Source organism: Anolis sagrei, chromosome 3, assembly GCF_037176765.1.
Source record: "Anolis sagrei isolate rAnoSag1 chromosome 3, rAnoSag1.mat, whole genome shotgun sequence".
In the NCBI taxonomy this organism is placed as follows: domain Eukaryota; kingdom Metazoa; phylum Chordata; class Lepidosauria; order Squamata; family Dactyloidae; genus Anolis; species Anolis sagrei.
Window position 1 is genome coordinate 26,142,275 of NC_090023.1, and position 18,066 is coordinate 26,160,340.

At 43.9% G+C, this 18,066-nt stretch overlaps 1 protein-coding gene across 1 annotated transcript in view; it reads right to left on the reverse strand.

Annotated features, from left to right (window-relative positions):
- The window catches only part of SLC35F2 (solute carrier family 35 member F2), a 33,247-nt gene extending 21,276 nt beyond the window's left edge, over positions 1-11,971 (reverse strand). Inside the window, exon 1 of the mRNA XM_060771005.2 lies at positions 11,680-11,971. Within this exon, the coding sequence (XP_060626988.2) occupies positions 11,680-11,852 (173 nt within the window). The 5' untranslated portion in view covers positions 11,853-11,971. The remainder of the gene's footprint in view (positions 1-11,679) is intronic.
- Positions 11,972-18,066: the final 6,095 nt, after the last annotated feature.

The following is an 18,066-nucleotide window of genomic DNA, read 5'->3' on the forward strand; positions in this document are numbered from 1 at the left end:
TTTAAACCAAAGAACGTGACAATTCACAACATATGTCAAGGATGAGGTCAAAAAATACTCCTACTATTTTCCTTCATTGGTAGAAAGAACTTAAATGGAAAAGGAGTACTAAGCCAAAGGTTGGAACTTGCCGTCCTGGATCTGAAACCTGTTCTTCTGGCTCATGCTATCAACCAAGTTTAGAAACTTTCAGGATTTTTGAAGCCCAGTTATTTGGAAACTTCCAGTTGTGACCTAAAGTCAATATACCAGTCATTTAAAAATATTTAGTGGCTATATATATATATATATGAATTCATCATCCACCTTTCTCTCCTGCCTGCAAAATATTTTTGCTTTGCCAAGTCCTTGTTTTTGTTTTTGTTGTTGCTTCAACATGCATAAACAGATCTACATTGATGCACCTATGGGAATAGTTACATAAAGCCATTAATGGTAATCAATCAATATCATTTTTTGTGTATTTAAGATTTTAAAAGCTCCTTACTATAAATCAAAAGCCAAGTGATTGTTATTGTGGTCACCAACAGCTTTCATTCCAGGCCTATGTTCCCATAACACTATAACAATTAGATTACCAAAGATGCCATGTGAATATAGCAGTATTCTGAAATAGTTAATATGTCAGTATTAAATGTATTAATATTGCACCATGAATATTAGTTTTTTGAGATAATATTAAAATCATAAGGAAATTACACTTATAAAAGGCAATTACTGAGTTCTTCTTGTAACTTTCTAGCACTTGTATAAAAAGGAAGGGAAGGGAGGAAAAAAGGAATGTGCCACAGTTCAATGCTATTGAATCTTGGGAAATATAGTTTTACAAGATCTATAGCCTTGTCAACAAATGATTGCTGGTGCCTCGCCAAACTAGAACATAGAAGTGTTTTTTTTTCTTGTGTCAGGAGCAACTTGAGAAACTGCAAACTGGTGTGAAATAATTGGCCACCTGAGAGGATTTTGCCCAGGAGATGCCAGGATGTTTTACTATCCTGTGGGAGGCTTCTCCAGCATGAGAAGTTGGAGCTGACAGATAGGAGCTCACCCCGCTCCCCAGATTTGAACTGCCAACCTTTCAATCAGTAGTCCTGCCAGCACAAGGGCTTAACCAATTGTGCCACCGGGGGCTCCAACATGGAAGTTTAAATGGTGTCAAACTGCATTAATTCTACATTGTAGATGCACCCCAACTGGTATTTATTTTTGTACATGCTTTCATGGATACATAAACTCACTTCTTCAGATGCAGTACAGAACTATATTAAAACTTCAGGTTATAAAACATATTTATTTATACAGTTGTGAGTGTAGGAATTGAATGTAAGATGAACCAAAAATACACAAATATCAATAGTGTTGTTGGCTGCTTTGGATCTCTTTTTAGAGAGATAAAGTGGGATATAAATCAATGGAATAATGGTGATGATGAGGATGTCTCCTGTTCTAAATGTTTAAAGGGCTGGGCACTGTGATACGAGTTTTTGAGATCTTTATAGTGGATCCAATTGCATTCTATCCCACTTGCACAAGTGTATAAATTTTCCACAAAAGCTCATGCTAAAATAAAAACTAGTTTGTCTTAAAAGTGCTGTTGCATTCCTTTTTCCCCATCCTCCTTACTCCTATATATGCTGCAAGGCATGACCGCTTCTTTGAAATATTCAAGCATGGAGCAGGCAAAATCCCAAGGTCCCACATTGCAATCTTCAGCCAAAATCACTGCTTGAGGAGATCAGATGTCTTCTTCCTGTTCACGCTTCTGTTGTTTTTGGCCAGTTTTGGGAAAGAGTGTAATAGGTTCACATGACGGTTGCCATAAGTCAGAAACATCTTGAAGACATGTAACAACAGGGTGACTGGAGAATTCTGGGCTTAGAACTCACAAAGGAATGTTAACAAGTGTTGTGGTTCAGCCAGAGGCTGAAGATGAGGGGATTGTTCAGTCAGAGGTTGTGAGGAATGATGGGCTTCCCAGTGTGGGAAATGAGGGGATTTTGAATCATGATTACATCTGGGAGGATGGGTCTGTGTCTGGTCAGAAAAGGAGGCGACGGGCAGAGGCGGCCCTAGGTAATTTTCAATGGTAAGCAAACAGTATTTTGGCGCCTCCCTCCCAACAAATCACTGATATATATTTTCTGTTCATCGTGGGAGTTCTGTGTGCCATATTTGGTTCATTTCCATCACTGATGGAGTTCAGAATGCTCTTTGATTGTAGGTGAACTATACATCCCAGTAACTACAACTCACATATGTCAAGGTCTATTTCCCCCCCAAGAGCACCTCAAGAGCGCCCCTGGGCAAAATAAACTATACTGCAAATGCTTACTTTGTGTAATGGGTTGAGCCGCCCCTGGCGTTGGGGATGCTTGGGCATCTGAAGATAGGGAAGACTTTTCCCCTGGTTGTTCCTTGGCAATGGAAGATAAGGAGCTGGAAAGGAAAGATATTTCCCCTGGTAAAACACCTGAGGTCAATAGGAATATGAGACTTGTTCTCCAGGAGGAGGGTCAGATTGCAGAGGTCACAGAGACTCCGTGAAAAATCCTTGAAGCAGACCAGATGTCAAAGGCATGACTTCATGGCTTGTGGACCTTAAAGTGTTGTTTACTGAAAGGGTTAGAGCAGGCAACACTGTTACCATGTATACCTTGGAATTTTTTCTCATTCCACATTCAAGTCTAGATCCAAGATCTTTGGGAAAGTCTTGTGCTCATGTTCATAGAATCATGTTTTGGAATAAGTTCCTATGTTTCTGGTTGTGTATTTGTGTATATGTTTTGATTCCTGTTTTTTTCATATACCTTGTCACTTTTGAACAGAACTTTGATGTTTGGACAATTGCCTTTTGAAAGCATTTTCCTATTGCTTTTTGGACATTGCTTTTTTACATTGCCTTTTGTCTTTTGCCTTTTTATATTTGCTTTCTTCAATAAACTATTTAGTTAGTACTACTGGACTCTTGTGTGGTACTGGGTGCAAAGGTGAATCCAGGCTAGATTGCAACACCAAGCTTCGCACCCAATATTTCAGTTTACCATAACCACAAGATGTGTATTTACTATGAAAATGAACTGAGACACTTTGCTGCCTGAAGTTGTCAAAGTGTAATAATGAATATATCTGGCTTGCAGGAAACGATCAATATCTATATTAATAGGTTCCAAAATGATGAACACTGTAGCAGCTATTACTAAAAATGCAACAGCACAATGTATTTTTAAGGACCAGTCTGACATAAAGGGCATCCTGTTAAAAATTGGGGGAGGCGGACAGGACATTCTATCTTTTTACAAAGTTGTAGCATATTCAAATATTGACTTCACAAATCTGTTTTCCATGTGGAAGGGGCAGCAAATGTACTTTCATAACCGATATCTCCCTCTTCGCCAATTTCTCTAATTGTGCTACCGGGATAGCTATTGATTACCACTGTTCTTATCAATTATTTATCAGCCCATAAATAAAGGCGCAATTATCTTTCCTTTCCAGAACTTGGCTGCATCTCTCTGGCCCACTTTGCGAGGCCAATTTAAGATTAATTGCTTTTGCCTCTTTCTTGGATGAGGTAATGTAAATGATGTCAGAGAGGGCTACTTGTGGTTTTGATTTATTTTGCTGACTATACACCACAAACAACTTGTTTACTTTGTCACTCTTTGTCTACACACCATAACCAAGAAAAAGGGAGAAAGCCCTAACTGACGCCGGCCTACCTTACTCAAGGGCATCTACACACCTACCAAAGTGGCTTTTAAAAGGTTAGGATTATCTCATCCATCTTTTAGTGAAGAAAAAAAACCCATGTCAATATAGGTGCTTAGTACATCAAGGTTTAGGAAACTCTTTCCACCAGACAAGCACATTCAGAGAACTGCTCAAGGACTCCTTTCCACTGTTGGCTGGTCCAAAAGCAAATGCATGGGACCCAAAATCATAGCATGGATCATCTTAAGATTCTTAAGGCCAAATAGAAGTAGTATTTCATCAAATGAGTACAAAATCTGGGAAACCACCAAACAATATTGCCATGGGGTGCAGCCACCTGAGATCTGAATTCAACCCTAGAGCCTAAAGTTTCCTAAAATATGGCAGGAATTCAGTGACAGAACAATGAAATCATTTGGGCAGAACTTCCCACCAAAGGTCTCTGAACAAAGCTAGCAGTCATGAGATATGGGCCCTTTTCTACACTGCCATACAAAATCGAGATTATCAGCTTTGAACTGGATTATACGGCAGTGTAGACTCAGATAATCCAGTTCAAAGCAGATAATCTGGATTACCTACTTTGATCATCTGGATTATATGGCATTGTAGAAGGGGCCAAAGAAGACAGGTTGTATTATGAAATAGAGTTTTTTGTATGTGTTTTCTTCACCTGTAGGGCCGGGCTACAGGTTAAGGTTTTAACAGCCTGTTCTAGAAGATCCTGCTGACCAGAAGATTGGCAGTTCAAGCCCGGGTCAGGGTGAGCTCCAGCCATCAGCCCAGCTTCTGCTCACCTAGCAGTTCAAAAACAACAATGTGGGTAGATAAATATTTTATTTTATTTATTTATTTGGGGTTCTTTTACCCCGCCCTTCTCACCCCGAAGGGGACTCAGGGCGGCTTACAGAAACGAGGCACAATTTGATGCCTGCATCATAAACAATCGTACACAAAATTACAACAATTCACAGTTGACATGCATGCATTATAACCATAAAATCAATAAAATCATTAAAACCAAATACAAACCCAGTTTCTCCTCTTACATGGTCAGCGTTTGTTAACACCTAGATCTAGTTTTTCGTTCCATTCATCCATCCTGCTGGTCTTACTTGCCTGATTGTCCGATTTAGTTGCCAGAGTGCCCAAAGGCCTGGTCCCATAACCAAGTTTTCACCCTCCTCCTGAAGGCGAGGAGGGATGATGATGCCCTAATCTCCCCCGGGAGTGAGTTCCACAGGTGGGGGGCTACCACTGAGAAAGCCCTGCTCCTCGTCCCCACCAGCCTCACTTGTGACAGTGGTGGGGTCGAGAGCAGGGCCTCCCCAGATGATCTCAGACTCCGGGGTGGGACATAGAGGGAGATACGTTCGGACAGATACACTGGACCGGAACCGTATAGGGTTTTGTAGGTCAAAACCAACACCTTGAATTGTGCTCGGAACTGAATCGGCAGCCAGTGGAGCTGGCACAACAGGGGGGTGGTATGCTCCCTGTATGTCGCTCCGGTGAGCAATCTGGCTGCCGCTCGTTGGACTAGTTGGAGTTTCCGAACAGTCTTCAAGGGCAACCCCACGTAGAGAGCGTTGCAGTAGTCTATTCGGGATGTAACAAGAGCGTGGACCACCGTGGCCAGATCAGACTTCCCGAGGTACGGGCGCAACTGGTGCACAAGTTTTAGTTGTGCAAAAGCTCTCCCAGCCACCGCTGAGACCTGGGGTTCCAGGCTCAGCGATGAGTCCAGGATCACTCCCAAGCTGCGAACCTGCGTCTTCAGGGGGAGTGTAACCCCATCCAGCACAGGCTGTAACCCTATACCCTGTTCGGCCTTGCGACTGACCAGTAGGACCTCTGTCTTGTCTGGATTCAATTTCAATTTGTTAGCTCTCATCCAGTCCGACACAGCAGCTAGACACCGATTCAAGGTCTGGACAGCCTCCTTGGTGACAGGTGAAAAGGAGTGACAGATCTGGATATCATCTGCGTAGAGATAACATCTCAATCCGAAACTCCGAATGATCTCTCCCAGCGGCTTCATGTAGATGTTAAATAACATTGGGGACAGGATCGAACCCTGTGGGACTCCACACAACAACGGTTGTGGGGCCGAACAGGTGTCACCCAGTAACACCTTCTGGGACCGTCCCTCAAGAAATGACTGGAGCCACTGCAAGGCAGTACCCCCAAGACCCATGTCTATGAGGCGTCCCAGAAGGATACCGTGATCGACGGTATCGAAGGCCGCTGAGAGGTCCAGCAGAACTAACAGGGACACACTCCCCCTGTCCAGTTCCCTGCGAAGATCATCTACCAAGGCGACCAAGGCTGTTTCCGTTCCATGTCCCGGTCTAAAGCCAGACTGTGCCGGATCAAGATAATCAGTGTCTACCAGAAATCCCTGGAGTTGTGCCACCACCACACGTTCCAAGACTTTGCCCAAATAGGGGAGATTGGAAACTGGCCGATAGTTGTCTAATTGAGTGGGGTACTGCTTTGGTGGGAGGTAAACGGTGCCCTGAAAGAAACATGTCAGCAAAAATCTGACCAAGAAAGGTGTCCATGGGCAACAGGTTCCTCAGCGTGGAAAGTGAAACAACAGCACCTCCCCTTGGCCAATTCAAGCAAAGTCGGATGCTGGGGATGAAAAGAGGGAAGCCTTGCCTCTGTTTATATACTGTCTGTCTCTGTCAACTGTATTACAGCATTAAATGTTTGCCATATATGTACCTGTAATCCACTCCGAGTACCCTCGGGGAGACAGAGTGGAATATAAATGAAGTATGAACTTTATAGGGTTTTCCTTGGAAGGGAATAGAGGTGTTTTTTGCCAGTTTCTTCCTCTGAAATATAACCTACAGCACCTGGAATTCATTGGTGATCTCCCATCCAAGCTCTAACCAGGGTTGACTCTGCTTAACTTCCAAGATCAGACAGGATCTGGTGCTTTTAGGATACTTAAGCTCTTGGCTGTTGTATTTTTAAAGAGAGGGAATAACTAGAAAGTTCTCAAAACAAAAGGTGATATGGAGTGGCTTTCAAAGAATCCTTATCATTGTTCCAATATTCACATAGTACTTTCCAATAGTGACTTATGATCCTATGTCTGGGGTAAGATGAATCCACTTCAGGTTTTAAAGGAGTTCTTCAAATAGCTTCAACAATTTGGATTTCTTCCTTAAGCCTAGCCAAAATCTGAAATTGATTCAATGCCCTACTAATATAGAACTCACTTATGACCCTGCCTATTAGCACAATATTATCATTATCATTATTATATTTATTTATACCCCAATTTTCTCTCCACAAAGGAAACTCAAAGCGCAAAGCGGTGCCAACTTGAATCTTTCAAAGATATTTTCTTAGGCAGCTTGTGTGTTTAAAAGACCTCTGGCAGGGAAAGTGTCAGTGTGATTTTAAGTGTCAGGATGTAATGAGTAAACTTCCTCATTATTTGAAAAGCATTCTGCAGCATAGTTAGTCCCAATCTCTAACCCACAAAGCACATACATTTGTTTCTTGGCTTGCAAAGTGAAGCACAAATATCTGACTGCAAGTGAATGGTTAACAGGTAGGTTACTGTGAATCCAAACAATTCCTAAAACCATCATTATGTAACATGGTTTTTGTTCCTGGGTTATAAATGCCATTTCCTAATTGACTCTATCATTAAAATATGGGGAAAGTTTATTAAACTGTAAAATCTTTGTTTTTATGGGACATCCTGCAGCACATTTTGCTATAGTTTTTCAATAAACATCTTATAAAACCTCAACCATAAAACCATCCTGTCCAACCCTGTCAAGAAGCAGGAAAATCACATCCAAAGCACTCCTGACAGATGGCCATCCAGTCTCTGCTTAAAAGTTTCCAAAAAAGGAGTTTCCACCACACTCCTCTCAGCTTTCTCTTCTGATAAACTTGCCCAGCTCTTTAAGCCGCTTCTCATAAGGATTGTTCCAGAACAACTCTTGCAATCAGGAAGTTCTTCCTAATGTTCACATGGAACCTCCTTTCCTGTAGTTCAGTGGTTCCTAACCTTTTTGACCAGGGACCACTCTCCAACATTAGTACCAAAGGGTTACAAATCAGTTTTTGGTTAACTTGGGGTTTGGTTATTTGGGGTGTTGATTCAAAACATTGCATTTGCTAGACCACATCAGCTCTAGTTTCTGATACAGAACATATGCCATCCAATAGTTGCTATCTACTCACCCAGGGAAAACCATATTTAATCACCTAGAGCTGATGTGATCTTTTGTGAGTAGTCAGCCTCTCCCCTCCCAACATCCTCCTTGCCTCAGGACTATAAGAGGGTTTCACAAGACCAGTTGCTTTCGTTGCCACATGACTTCAAGGCAACAGTGTAGTAATGGTGAGGTTGCAGACCATATTATCGTTCCTGTGAACCACTGGTGGTCCACAGACCACAGGTCGGGCATCACTGCTAGAGTTTGAAGCCATTGTTCTGCGTCCTAGTCTCCAGAGCAGCAGAAAACAAGCTTGCTCCCTCCTCCCTATGACTTCCTCTCATGTATTTATACATGGCTATCATGTCTCCTCTCAGCATTCTCTTCTTCAGGCTAAACATGCCCAGCTCTTTAAGCAGCTCCTCATAGGGCTTGTTCTCAGATGCTTGATCATTTGAGTCACCCTCCTCTGGACACATTCCAGCTTGTTGACATCTCCCTTCAATTGCAGTGCCCAGAATTGGACACAGTGTGATTCCAATTGTGGTCTGACCAAAGCAGAATAGAGGAGTACTATGACTCCTTGGATCTAGATCAGTGGTTCTCAACCTTCCTAACCCCATAATACAGTTCCTCATGTTTTGATGACCCCCAACCATAAAATTATTTTTATTGCTACTTCATAACTGTAATTTAGCCTGAATTGTAATGTAAATATCTGATATGCAGGATGTAATTTCATTCACTGGACTAAATTTGACACAAATGCCCGATACGCCCACATTTGAATACTGGTGGGGTTGGGGGGGGGGGGTGGTTTTGTCATTTGGGAGTTGTAGTTGCTGGGATTTATAGTTCACCTACAATCAAAGACCATTCTGAACCCCACCAATGATGGAATTGAACCAAAATTGACACTCAGAACTCCCATAACCAACAGAAAATATTGGAAGGGGTTGGTGGCCACTGACCTTGAGTTTTGAAGTTATGCTTCTCCTACATCCAGAGAGAACTGTGGACTCAATGATGGATCTGGACCAAACTTGGCATGGTCTTTGGTGACCCCTCTGACACTCCCTCGTGACCCCCCCCCCCCAGGGGGCCTGATCCCCAGGTTGAGAAACGTTGATCACTAGATTCCTATTTTTGCAGGCCAAAATCCCATTGGCTTTTTTTGCCGCCGTATGACATTGTTGGCTCATGTATAACATGTTTTCCACGAGGACTCAAAGATCTTTTTCACATGTACTGCTGTCGAGCCAGGCATCATCCCCCATTCTGTATCTTTGCATTTTTTTTTCTGCCTAAGTGGAGTATCTTGCATTTGTCCCTGCTGAACTTCATTTTGTTAGTTCTCTCTAATCTGTTCAGATCATTTTGAATTCTGTTCCTGTCTTCTGGGGTATTGGCTATCCCTCCCAATTTGGTGTCGTCCAATCCAATATAGTTTGTGGCATCCACAAAAAAACAAAGTTTCTGGAGTATAGCAACTACTTGCAAAGTAAGTACTGCACATTTAAACAGGAAATAATCTTTTCAACCCAGGAATAGGAAAAAAAATCCCAATTTTATTACATAGTTTAGGAGTCCAAAGAAGAGAGATCCATCAATTCTAGAGCTTTTAAATGCCACTTTGCTCTTGTTAGCAGGCCACAACCTTCAAAACTAGTATGAACAACTCTGTAACCTTTATAGGAACCACACTTGTGCCATGGTGCAAAATGGTGGTATTGTGAGGAAAGGAGTTGTCCTTCTGCCGGACTATGGTCTGATAACTTTGTAAGATTAGCACTGCAAGTTTCTTCAGGCAGAATGATATCAGGGAAGGAACTTGGCAGCCAGTTTGGAAGAAGAATTTCCTTCGCCATCAGTTTTGCAACTTAGGCGACAACAGAGACAGAGCAATGATACTGCTAGTAATTCCCATCCAAAAATCTGTGTAAGCACTTTTAGAGACCTCTTGTCATTGTCTACACCAGCAATATAATTCGGCTAAAATTCAAGGGTAGGATGCATTCTAATCCTTTCCTCGACCCCTTTGCAATTTGGATTCATTTTGCATTGGACAGAAGACGTGAACGTATGCTCACTTACCCCTCCCTCGATTCTCCCCCAAATTTATCCTCCCATTAGATCAGAAGCCAATTGATTTCTCATCCAGATCCTCGCAATCCACTCATAAAGGTTTATTTTTCAAAATAATTTTTCAGATCCTTCACAAATGAATGTTCCCCTGATCAGTTCAAATGCCAAATGTTTACTCCTACTGACCCACCCCATTTATCCATCTTCTCCATATTGCCAAAACCATTACATTTGCCCATCTTCTTGCATATACATTTCCCATCCAAATAGTCCCAAATCAATTTCCATGCAATTAAACCTCGCTCAGACACGATCTTCCCTCCACCATGCTTCCACAGGGAAGAAAACACCTGGCTTTATCTTGAATTCTCATACAGAATAATCTCCTGGGCAAAAGCAAACCAATTCTATTCTCAACCTGCCTGCTGGGAATTAGATGAAATATTCACTCATTAATTCTATATGTGTCTTTCTCCAGGAGCAGAACTATAAAAATGCATTGAGCATCTACAGAGTGTTTTTTCTTCGCCTCATCCCCCTTAATCACAACCAGTCTGAGGTTCCATATAGGAAACAATAAAGAATGCCTGAAGCATGCACGGAGTGCTTTTCCATAGGCCCTTGCTAAATCTGAATGTGTTTGTGTGTGTGTCATAGAATCACAGAATTGGAAGAGACCTTGTGAGCCATCAAGTCCAACCCCTTGGCAAGAAGCAGGAAACTCACATTCAAAGCACCCCTGACAGATGGCCATCCAGCCTGTTTAAAAGCCTCCACCACAGTCTGGGGCAGAGAGTTCCACTGCTGAACAGCTCTCACAGTTAGGAAGTTCTTTGTCAAGTTCAGGTGGAATCTCCTTTTCTGCAATTTGAAGCAATTGTTCCGTGTCCTAGTGTCCAGGGTAGCAGAAAACAAACCTGCTCCCTCCTCCCTATGACTTCCCCTCACATATTTATACATGGCCCTCATCATGTCTCCTCTCAGCCTTCTCTTCTGCAACCTAAACATGCTCAGCTCTTTAAGCCGCTCCTCATAGGGCTTGTTCTCCAAACCTTTGACCAGGGCTCAAAGCTATGGGATCCTGGGCGTTGCAGTTTTGCAAGGTCTTTAGCCTTCTTTGCCAAAAAGTGCTGGTGCTTCAGTAAACTGCAGCTCTCAGGATTCCAGAACTGTGGCAAACTTGGGTAAACTTGTCTTGGACTTCAACTCCCACCATTCCTAACAGCCGATAGGCTGTTAGGAATGGTGGGAGTTGAAGTCCAAAACACCTGGAGGGCCCAAGTTTGCCCAGGCCTGGTGTAGACGCACTCTAACGCCTGACTTCCTCTGGAAACTTTTCTTTGCGTGGGAGCCCTTCAGAAAGAGAAACACGTGCGTGGCGGAAGATGCTCTTCTTCCGAATCTGTTCCGCCCTTCCGTGTGGACACCTTAAAAGCGGATTGAACCGGTCGATGAGCTAAGAGGCTCTCTCTTCTCAGGAATGCTGTCTGGCACCACTTGAAGAGCCTGGGAATCCTGAGAGTTGTAGTTTTTCACCATGCCTGCCGCCTCCTCTGCCGAAGAGAGCCAAACTACACCTCCCAGGATTGCACTGAAGATCGAGACGCGCGCACCTGGACCCCCCTCTCCTTCTCCTTCCCTTCCACGTGGAAACCAACTCCTCGCCCTTTGTACTATTCCTCCTCCGACTCACCAAGTGCAGAGCTTCGCCTTGAGCCGGAGCAAGAGGCGGCACCGGGATCGCGAAGGGGAAACCGCAGTATTGGCCTCCCCCAGTGGGGTGGCTGTTCTTGTTGTTGTTGTGGTTGTGGTTGTTGTTGCGGCAGGGTTGCCGTTCTCCGCGCCGGAGCCGAAGCCTTCCTCCATGGCCAAGCAGGCGCGCACACAGGCTGGGATGAAACGCGGAGAAAGACGGCGAGGGAGGAAGAAAGGAGGAGGGAAGGAAGGAGGAGCCTTGCGGATGATGATGGTGCTGATGATGCGGCTCTCTCGCCCCTCCTCGCTGAAGGTTGCTCTTGGTGGCAAGCCAGAAGGTGCATCTAGACCAGGCATGGGCAAACTGGGGGCCGCATGCTAGTAGTACTCCCTGCTTAGAGGACTGGCTTCCCAATGATGAAAGGAAGGAAGGAAGGAAGGAAGGAAGGAAGGAAGGAAGGAAGGAAGGAAGGAAGGAAGGAAGGAAGGAAGGAGGAATGGACGAGAGAAGGAAGGGAGGGTGAAAGGGAGGAAGGGAAGGGAGGAAGGGAAGCATGACTCCAGCTTCCCTAAACGACTCCAGCTGTGTTTACCTCTCCGAAAGTATTCTCCCCTATGAACCATCAAGATTATTAAGATCGTCTGGAGAGGCCCTGCTCTCGGTCCCACCGGCCTCGCAAGCGCGTCTGGTGGGGACGAGGGACAGGGCCTTCTCGGTGGTGGCCCCTCGACTCTGGAACACTCTCCCACTGGAAATCAGAACCGCCCCTTCTATCCTGACATTCAGGAAACAGCTGAAGACGTGGTTATGGAGACAGGCATTGGATGAGTGAGCCAGATATGGATGGAGGATGATGAACAACGAGTTAGTGTGACGACTGACCAATGTAGTTATTGAATGTAATTGCTGTTTTAATGTTTTAGTGTAAAATGAATTATGTTTTTATTATTAACTGTATGCGATATTATGGTTGGAAACAGGTCTGAGTCCCTCAAGAGAGGTGAGAAGGTCGGTATATAAAACTTTTAAATAAATAAATAAGCATGGAAGGATGCAACAGGACTGTGGTGCAGCTGGCTGGGAGTCATAGAATCATAGAATCAAGGAGTTGGAAGAGACCTCATGGGCATCCAGTCCAACCCCCTGCCAAGAAGCAGGAATATTGCATTCAAATCACCCCTGACAGATGGCCATCCAGCCTCTGTTTAAAAGCTTCCAAAGAAGGAGCCTCTGCCACACTCCGGGGCAGAGAGCTCCACTGCTGAACGGCTCTCACAGTCAGGAAGTTCTTCCTCATGTTCAAATGGAATCTCCTTTCTTGTAGTTTGAAGCCGTTGTTCCACATCCTAGTCTCCAGGGAAGCAGAAAACAAGCTTGCTCCCTCCTCCCTGTGGCTTCCTCTCACATATTTATACATGGCTATCATAACTCCTCTCAGCCTTCTCTTCTTCAGGCTAAACATGCCCAGCTCCTTAAGCCGCTCCTCATAGGGCTTGTTCTCCAGACCCTTGATCATTTTAGTCACCCTCCTCTGGACACATTCCAGCTTGTCAATATTTCTCTTGAATTGTGGTGCCCAGAACTGGACACAATATTCCAGGTGTGGTCTAACCAAAGCAGAATAGAGGGGTAGCATGACTTCCTTAGATCTAGACACTATGCTCCTATTGATGCAGGCCAAAATCCCATTGGCTTTTTTTGCCACCACATCACATTGTTGGCTCATGTTTAACTTGTTGTCCATGAGGACTCCAAGATCTTTTTCACACGTCTTGGAGTCCTCGTGGACAACAAGTTAAACATGAACCAACAATGTGATGTGGCGGCAAAAAAGCCAATGGGATTTTGGCCTGCATCAATAGGAGCATAGTGTCTAGGTCCAGGGAAGTAATGCTATCCCTCTATTCTGCTTTGCAGCCCAAAAGATAGTTGCATCCTTCAAGTAGGAAATGTGTTCTTGTTGTTCATTCGTTCAGTCGTTTCCGACTCTTCGTGACCTCATGGACCAGCCTACGCCAGAGCTCCCTGTTGGCCGTCACCACCCCCAGCTCCTTCAAGGTCAATCTAGTCACTTCAAGGATGCCATCCATCCATCTTGCCCATGCTCGGCCACTCTTCCTTTTTCCTTCCATGTAGGAAATGTAGGTACCACTTATGTGGGGAGGGTAATTTAACTAATTTACGAGGCCATAAAAATCTGCAGCAAGCATGCAAAGAATGAGAAAGTACTTCATCAGAGTCACAAATGGACGGTGAAGTGACAGCTCCCCTGGTGGCCAGAATACCATCATGAAAAAAACTGGATTATTAAATAGCATGAGTGCCTGTCTATATATGTTGGGTGTCTATGGCATTGAATGTTTGCCATGTATATGTACATTGTAATCCGCCCTGAGTCCCCTGCAGGATGAGAAGGGCAGAATATAAATACTGTAAATAAAGAAATAAATAAAAGAGGGAGAAAGGGAAGGAGATAAGGAGGAAGGAAAGAGAGAAGGAAGAAAGGAAGGATGAAAGGGTGGAAGGAGGAAGGAAGGAAACCGAGAAGGAAGTAAGAAAGGGAGGAAGAGAAAGATGGAAGGAAGGAAAGGAGGAAGGAAAGATCAGGCATGGCTTAAATTACAGGAAAGGAGATTCCACCTGAACATTACGAGAACTACCTAACTTTGAGAGCTGCTCAACAGTGGAACTCTCTGCCCCAGAGTATGGTGGAGGCTCCTCCTTTGGAGGCTTTTAAACAGGCTGGATGGCTATCTGTCGAGGGTGCTTTGAAGGCGATTTTCCTGCTTCTTGGCAGAATGGGGTTGGATTAGATGGTCCACAGGGTCTCTTCCATGAAATAGCAACCTTATTCATGCCTCCATTAGTTATTTGTTTGTATATAATTCAGATTGCTTACTGTACCTTGGGAAGTCTGACTTGGCCACGGTGGGCCACACTCTTATTATATCAAGGATAGACTACTGCAACGCACTCTACGTGGGGTTGCCTTTGAAGACTGTTCAGAAGTTTCAAGTAGTCCAATGGGCGGCAGCCAGGTTGCTCACCAGAACAGCGTAAATGGAACATACAACCTCTGTTGTGTCAGCTCCACTGGCTGCCAGGTTGCTACCGACCACAATTCAAAGTGCTAACCTTAGCCTATAAAGCTCTAAACAGTTCTGGTCCAGTTTATCTATCTGAACATATCTCCCCCATCAATCTGCTCGAGCATTAAAATCTGCCGGGAAGACCCTGCTCTGGGTCCAGCCTCCTTTACAGGCACAAGACAAGAGATGGCCTTCTCAGTGGTGGCCCCTCGGCTATAGAACTCCCTCCCCATTGATGTTAGATATGCCCCCTCCCTCCTGGTCTGTAGGAAAAAAGGTTAAGACCTTGCTTTGGAACCAGGTGTTTCCAAAGCAAGAAGCCTAAACCACAGTGCAATATGGAATTGACATGAAGCAGCATGAAGACTATGAGATTAGGTGCTATGTTTTAACAGTTTTAATTGTATTTATATGTTTTACTTCATTTGATGTATTACGATGTGGCATTGAATGATTGCCAGAACTGTAAGCCACTCTGAGTCCCCTTCAGGGTGAGATAAAGCAGGATAAAAATATAGTAAATAAATAAATAAACAAACAAAATAGTAAGTACTTACTTACTTACATACTTAGGCGATCCCTCATAGTCTGAGGATGATGGTCCTCCAATGGTGGTAATCTGGGGGTGGATCCGTAGGTGGCTGTGGAGCCCTATTCTTAATCTGCATCTTCTCCTGCAGTGAGGGCATTGGTTTCCAGGTGGGAGGTGGTCCCGGTCAGGGTTGGCTTGACGCGCCTTCCTCTTGGCACAATTCTCTCTTTCACCCTCCATCCGTGCCTCTTCAAATTCTGCAGCACTGCTGGTCACAGCTGACCTCCAGCTGGAGCACTCAAGGGCCAGGGCTTCCCAGTTCTCATGTCTATGCCAGAGTTTTTAAGGTTGGCTTTGAGCCCATCTTTAAATCTCTTTTCCTGTCCTCCAATATTCCGTTTTCCATTCTTGAGTTCGGAGTAGAGCAACTGCTTTTGGAGACGGTGGTCAGGCATCCAGACAACATGGCCAGTCCAGCGGAGTTGATGGTGGAGGACCATCGCTTCAATGCTGGTGGTCTTTGCTTCTTCCAGCACACTGACATTTGTCTTGACATTTGATTCCAAAATAGTAAGTGTTTAAATAGTGACTAAATGGCCATCTGTTGGGAGGGATTTAATTGTGTTTTGATTGTGTGGCAAGGGGTTGGATAGAATGACCCAACCCTATGATTCTATGTGTTCTAAGGGAGAACAATATTTGGTGTCTCACATTCTGCAATGCTAAAACATCTAAGACTATAAAAGACTGATATGCAGAGCAGAGATTTTATTTGGAGGGGCAATGCCTCCACTATGGCTACAACCTACAAGCTGAATAGCCGTCTTCATGGAATAACATACATCATTTCTTCTCTGTCTGATCAAGGTGGAGCTCCATCTGCTTTTCAGAACCACACAAGGAGCAGCCATTTTTGTGTGGCCCAGTTTGAACTGGTGAGTTCAGAGATTCAGAGTGGGACACTTTGCATGCAAAGTGAGAGCTGTCCCTTCCTGACAATTGTCACCAGAGATTTGAGCCAGAGTAAACTCATGAATTAAACCACCCTGATTTGCTAGGGCTACTTACTTTTTACTGCTATGCTGAGGACATTGGCTTTATTTTTAAAGAACTGCCTCTGATTTCCTTTCTAATGGAATTGGACACCGTGGAATTTATTCCCAAACTGCCAACAATGTGAGAAAACTACCAAGTAAATAAAAAGAATACAATCCTCCATTCGCACGGTATCTACAGTTTCATTTATCCATATCTGACAAAATGTGCCCTCTCAACAAAGGATTCCCCCAGTCAGTAAGAAGCCAGACCTTGAAAACTGCTAGGCCATTAAGTGCTATTCAAAGTGGCCAATTGAAACAGTCATACCTACCTCCAACAGACATTCCACAGATATATAAACCCCATGTTCGTAGTTTCCAACAGACCTCACAACCTCTGAGGATGCCTGCCACAGATGCAGGTGAAACATCAGGAGAGAATGCTTCTGGAAAATGGCCATACAGCCTGAAAAACGTACAACAACCCAGTCCATAGTTTTTTAGACATTTACCCTTGTCTGAAAAAACATGTTGTCTCCATGTTCTCTGACATCTCCCAGTGCAATTCTGTGGTATGTTTCCATTGAAAATTGACTATAGAGTCATGTTCGAGGATCTAGGAATGCCTTGAGATGTCATCCAGGCTGGCCAGTGTGATTCCATGGTAAGTTTAGGCCAAAAGTCATTCATTTCAAGGGGGTAGATTATTATCCACAGTATTGCCTTCTACAGTAAGTCCCACAACAACAACAACAACAACAACAACAACATAATAGTAATAATAATAATAATAATAATAATAATAATAACAATAATAATATACTTTATTTATATCCTGCTCTATCTCCCCAAGCAGATTCAGGATGGATTACATAACACAGCAAACATTCAACACCATTATACAATTAACAAGGACAGACAATACAGAAACAGAGGTAAAGGCTTTTTCCATTTCGAGCATCTGGAGGCTGTGCTCAACTCTGGCCACAGGGAGGTGCTGTCGCTCCATCTTCCATGTTGTCCATAGACCACCTTCCAACTGAGTCGCTGGCATGTCCTTATGGGTGCCTTTTAATACCTCCCCACCTAAAGCGGCACCTATTTAACTACTCATATTGCTGTTTGCTAGGTGGGCAGAAGCTGGGGCTGATGGCAGGAGCTCACCCCGACCCGGGCTTGAACTGCCAACCTTTTGATCAGTAAAACTTTCTGCAGCTTAGGGGTTTAACCCGCTGTGCTAAGCCCAGCCTGTCATATCCTCTGCCAATATGGGGGTTGTACTGCAGTGGAGAGATTGCTACTTTAAGTACCTTCCAGTCACTTTCAGGGCTTTAGAGTTTCTGTTTTTGGATTCTCCTAGCAGAATTATTTGGCCAAATCTTTTTCTTTCTCCATTTTCTTCTAATGTATAGGCTTCATTGAAAGCATTGGGGTGCTGGGGCCTTTGGGATCCCAAAATCTTCACTGAAACCTGGGCTGAATGATTCCCACCCTTGCTTGAAAGTAAGGATGACAAATGTACAACCTTCTAGATGATAATTACTGTAATGCCCATCATCCCTAGCCAGAGAAGCTAATTTAAAGAACGGCTGTGAACTGAGGTCCAAGAACATTTAGAGGGCCACACGTTGCCCATGCTTGATCTAGAGAGCTGCCACCAGTTCAAGCAGACAATAGTGGGATAGAGGATGTAGTATTTTTACATGCTCTGGCAATGACCATATAT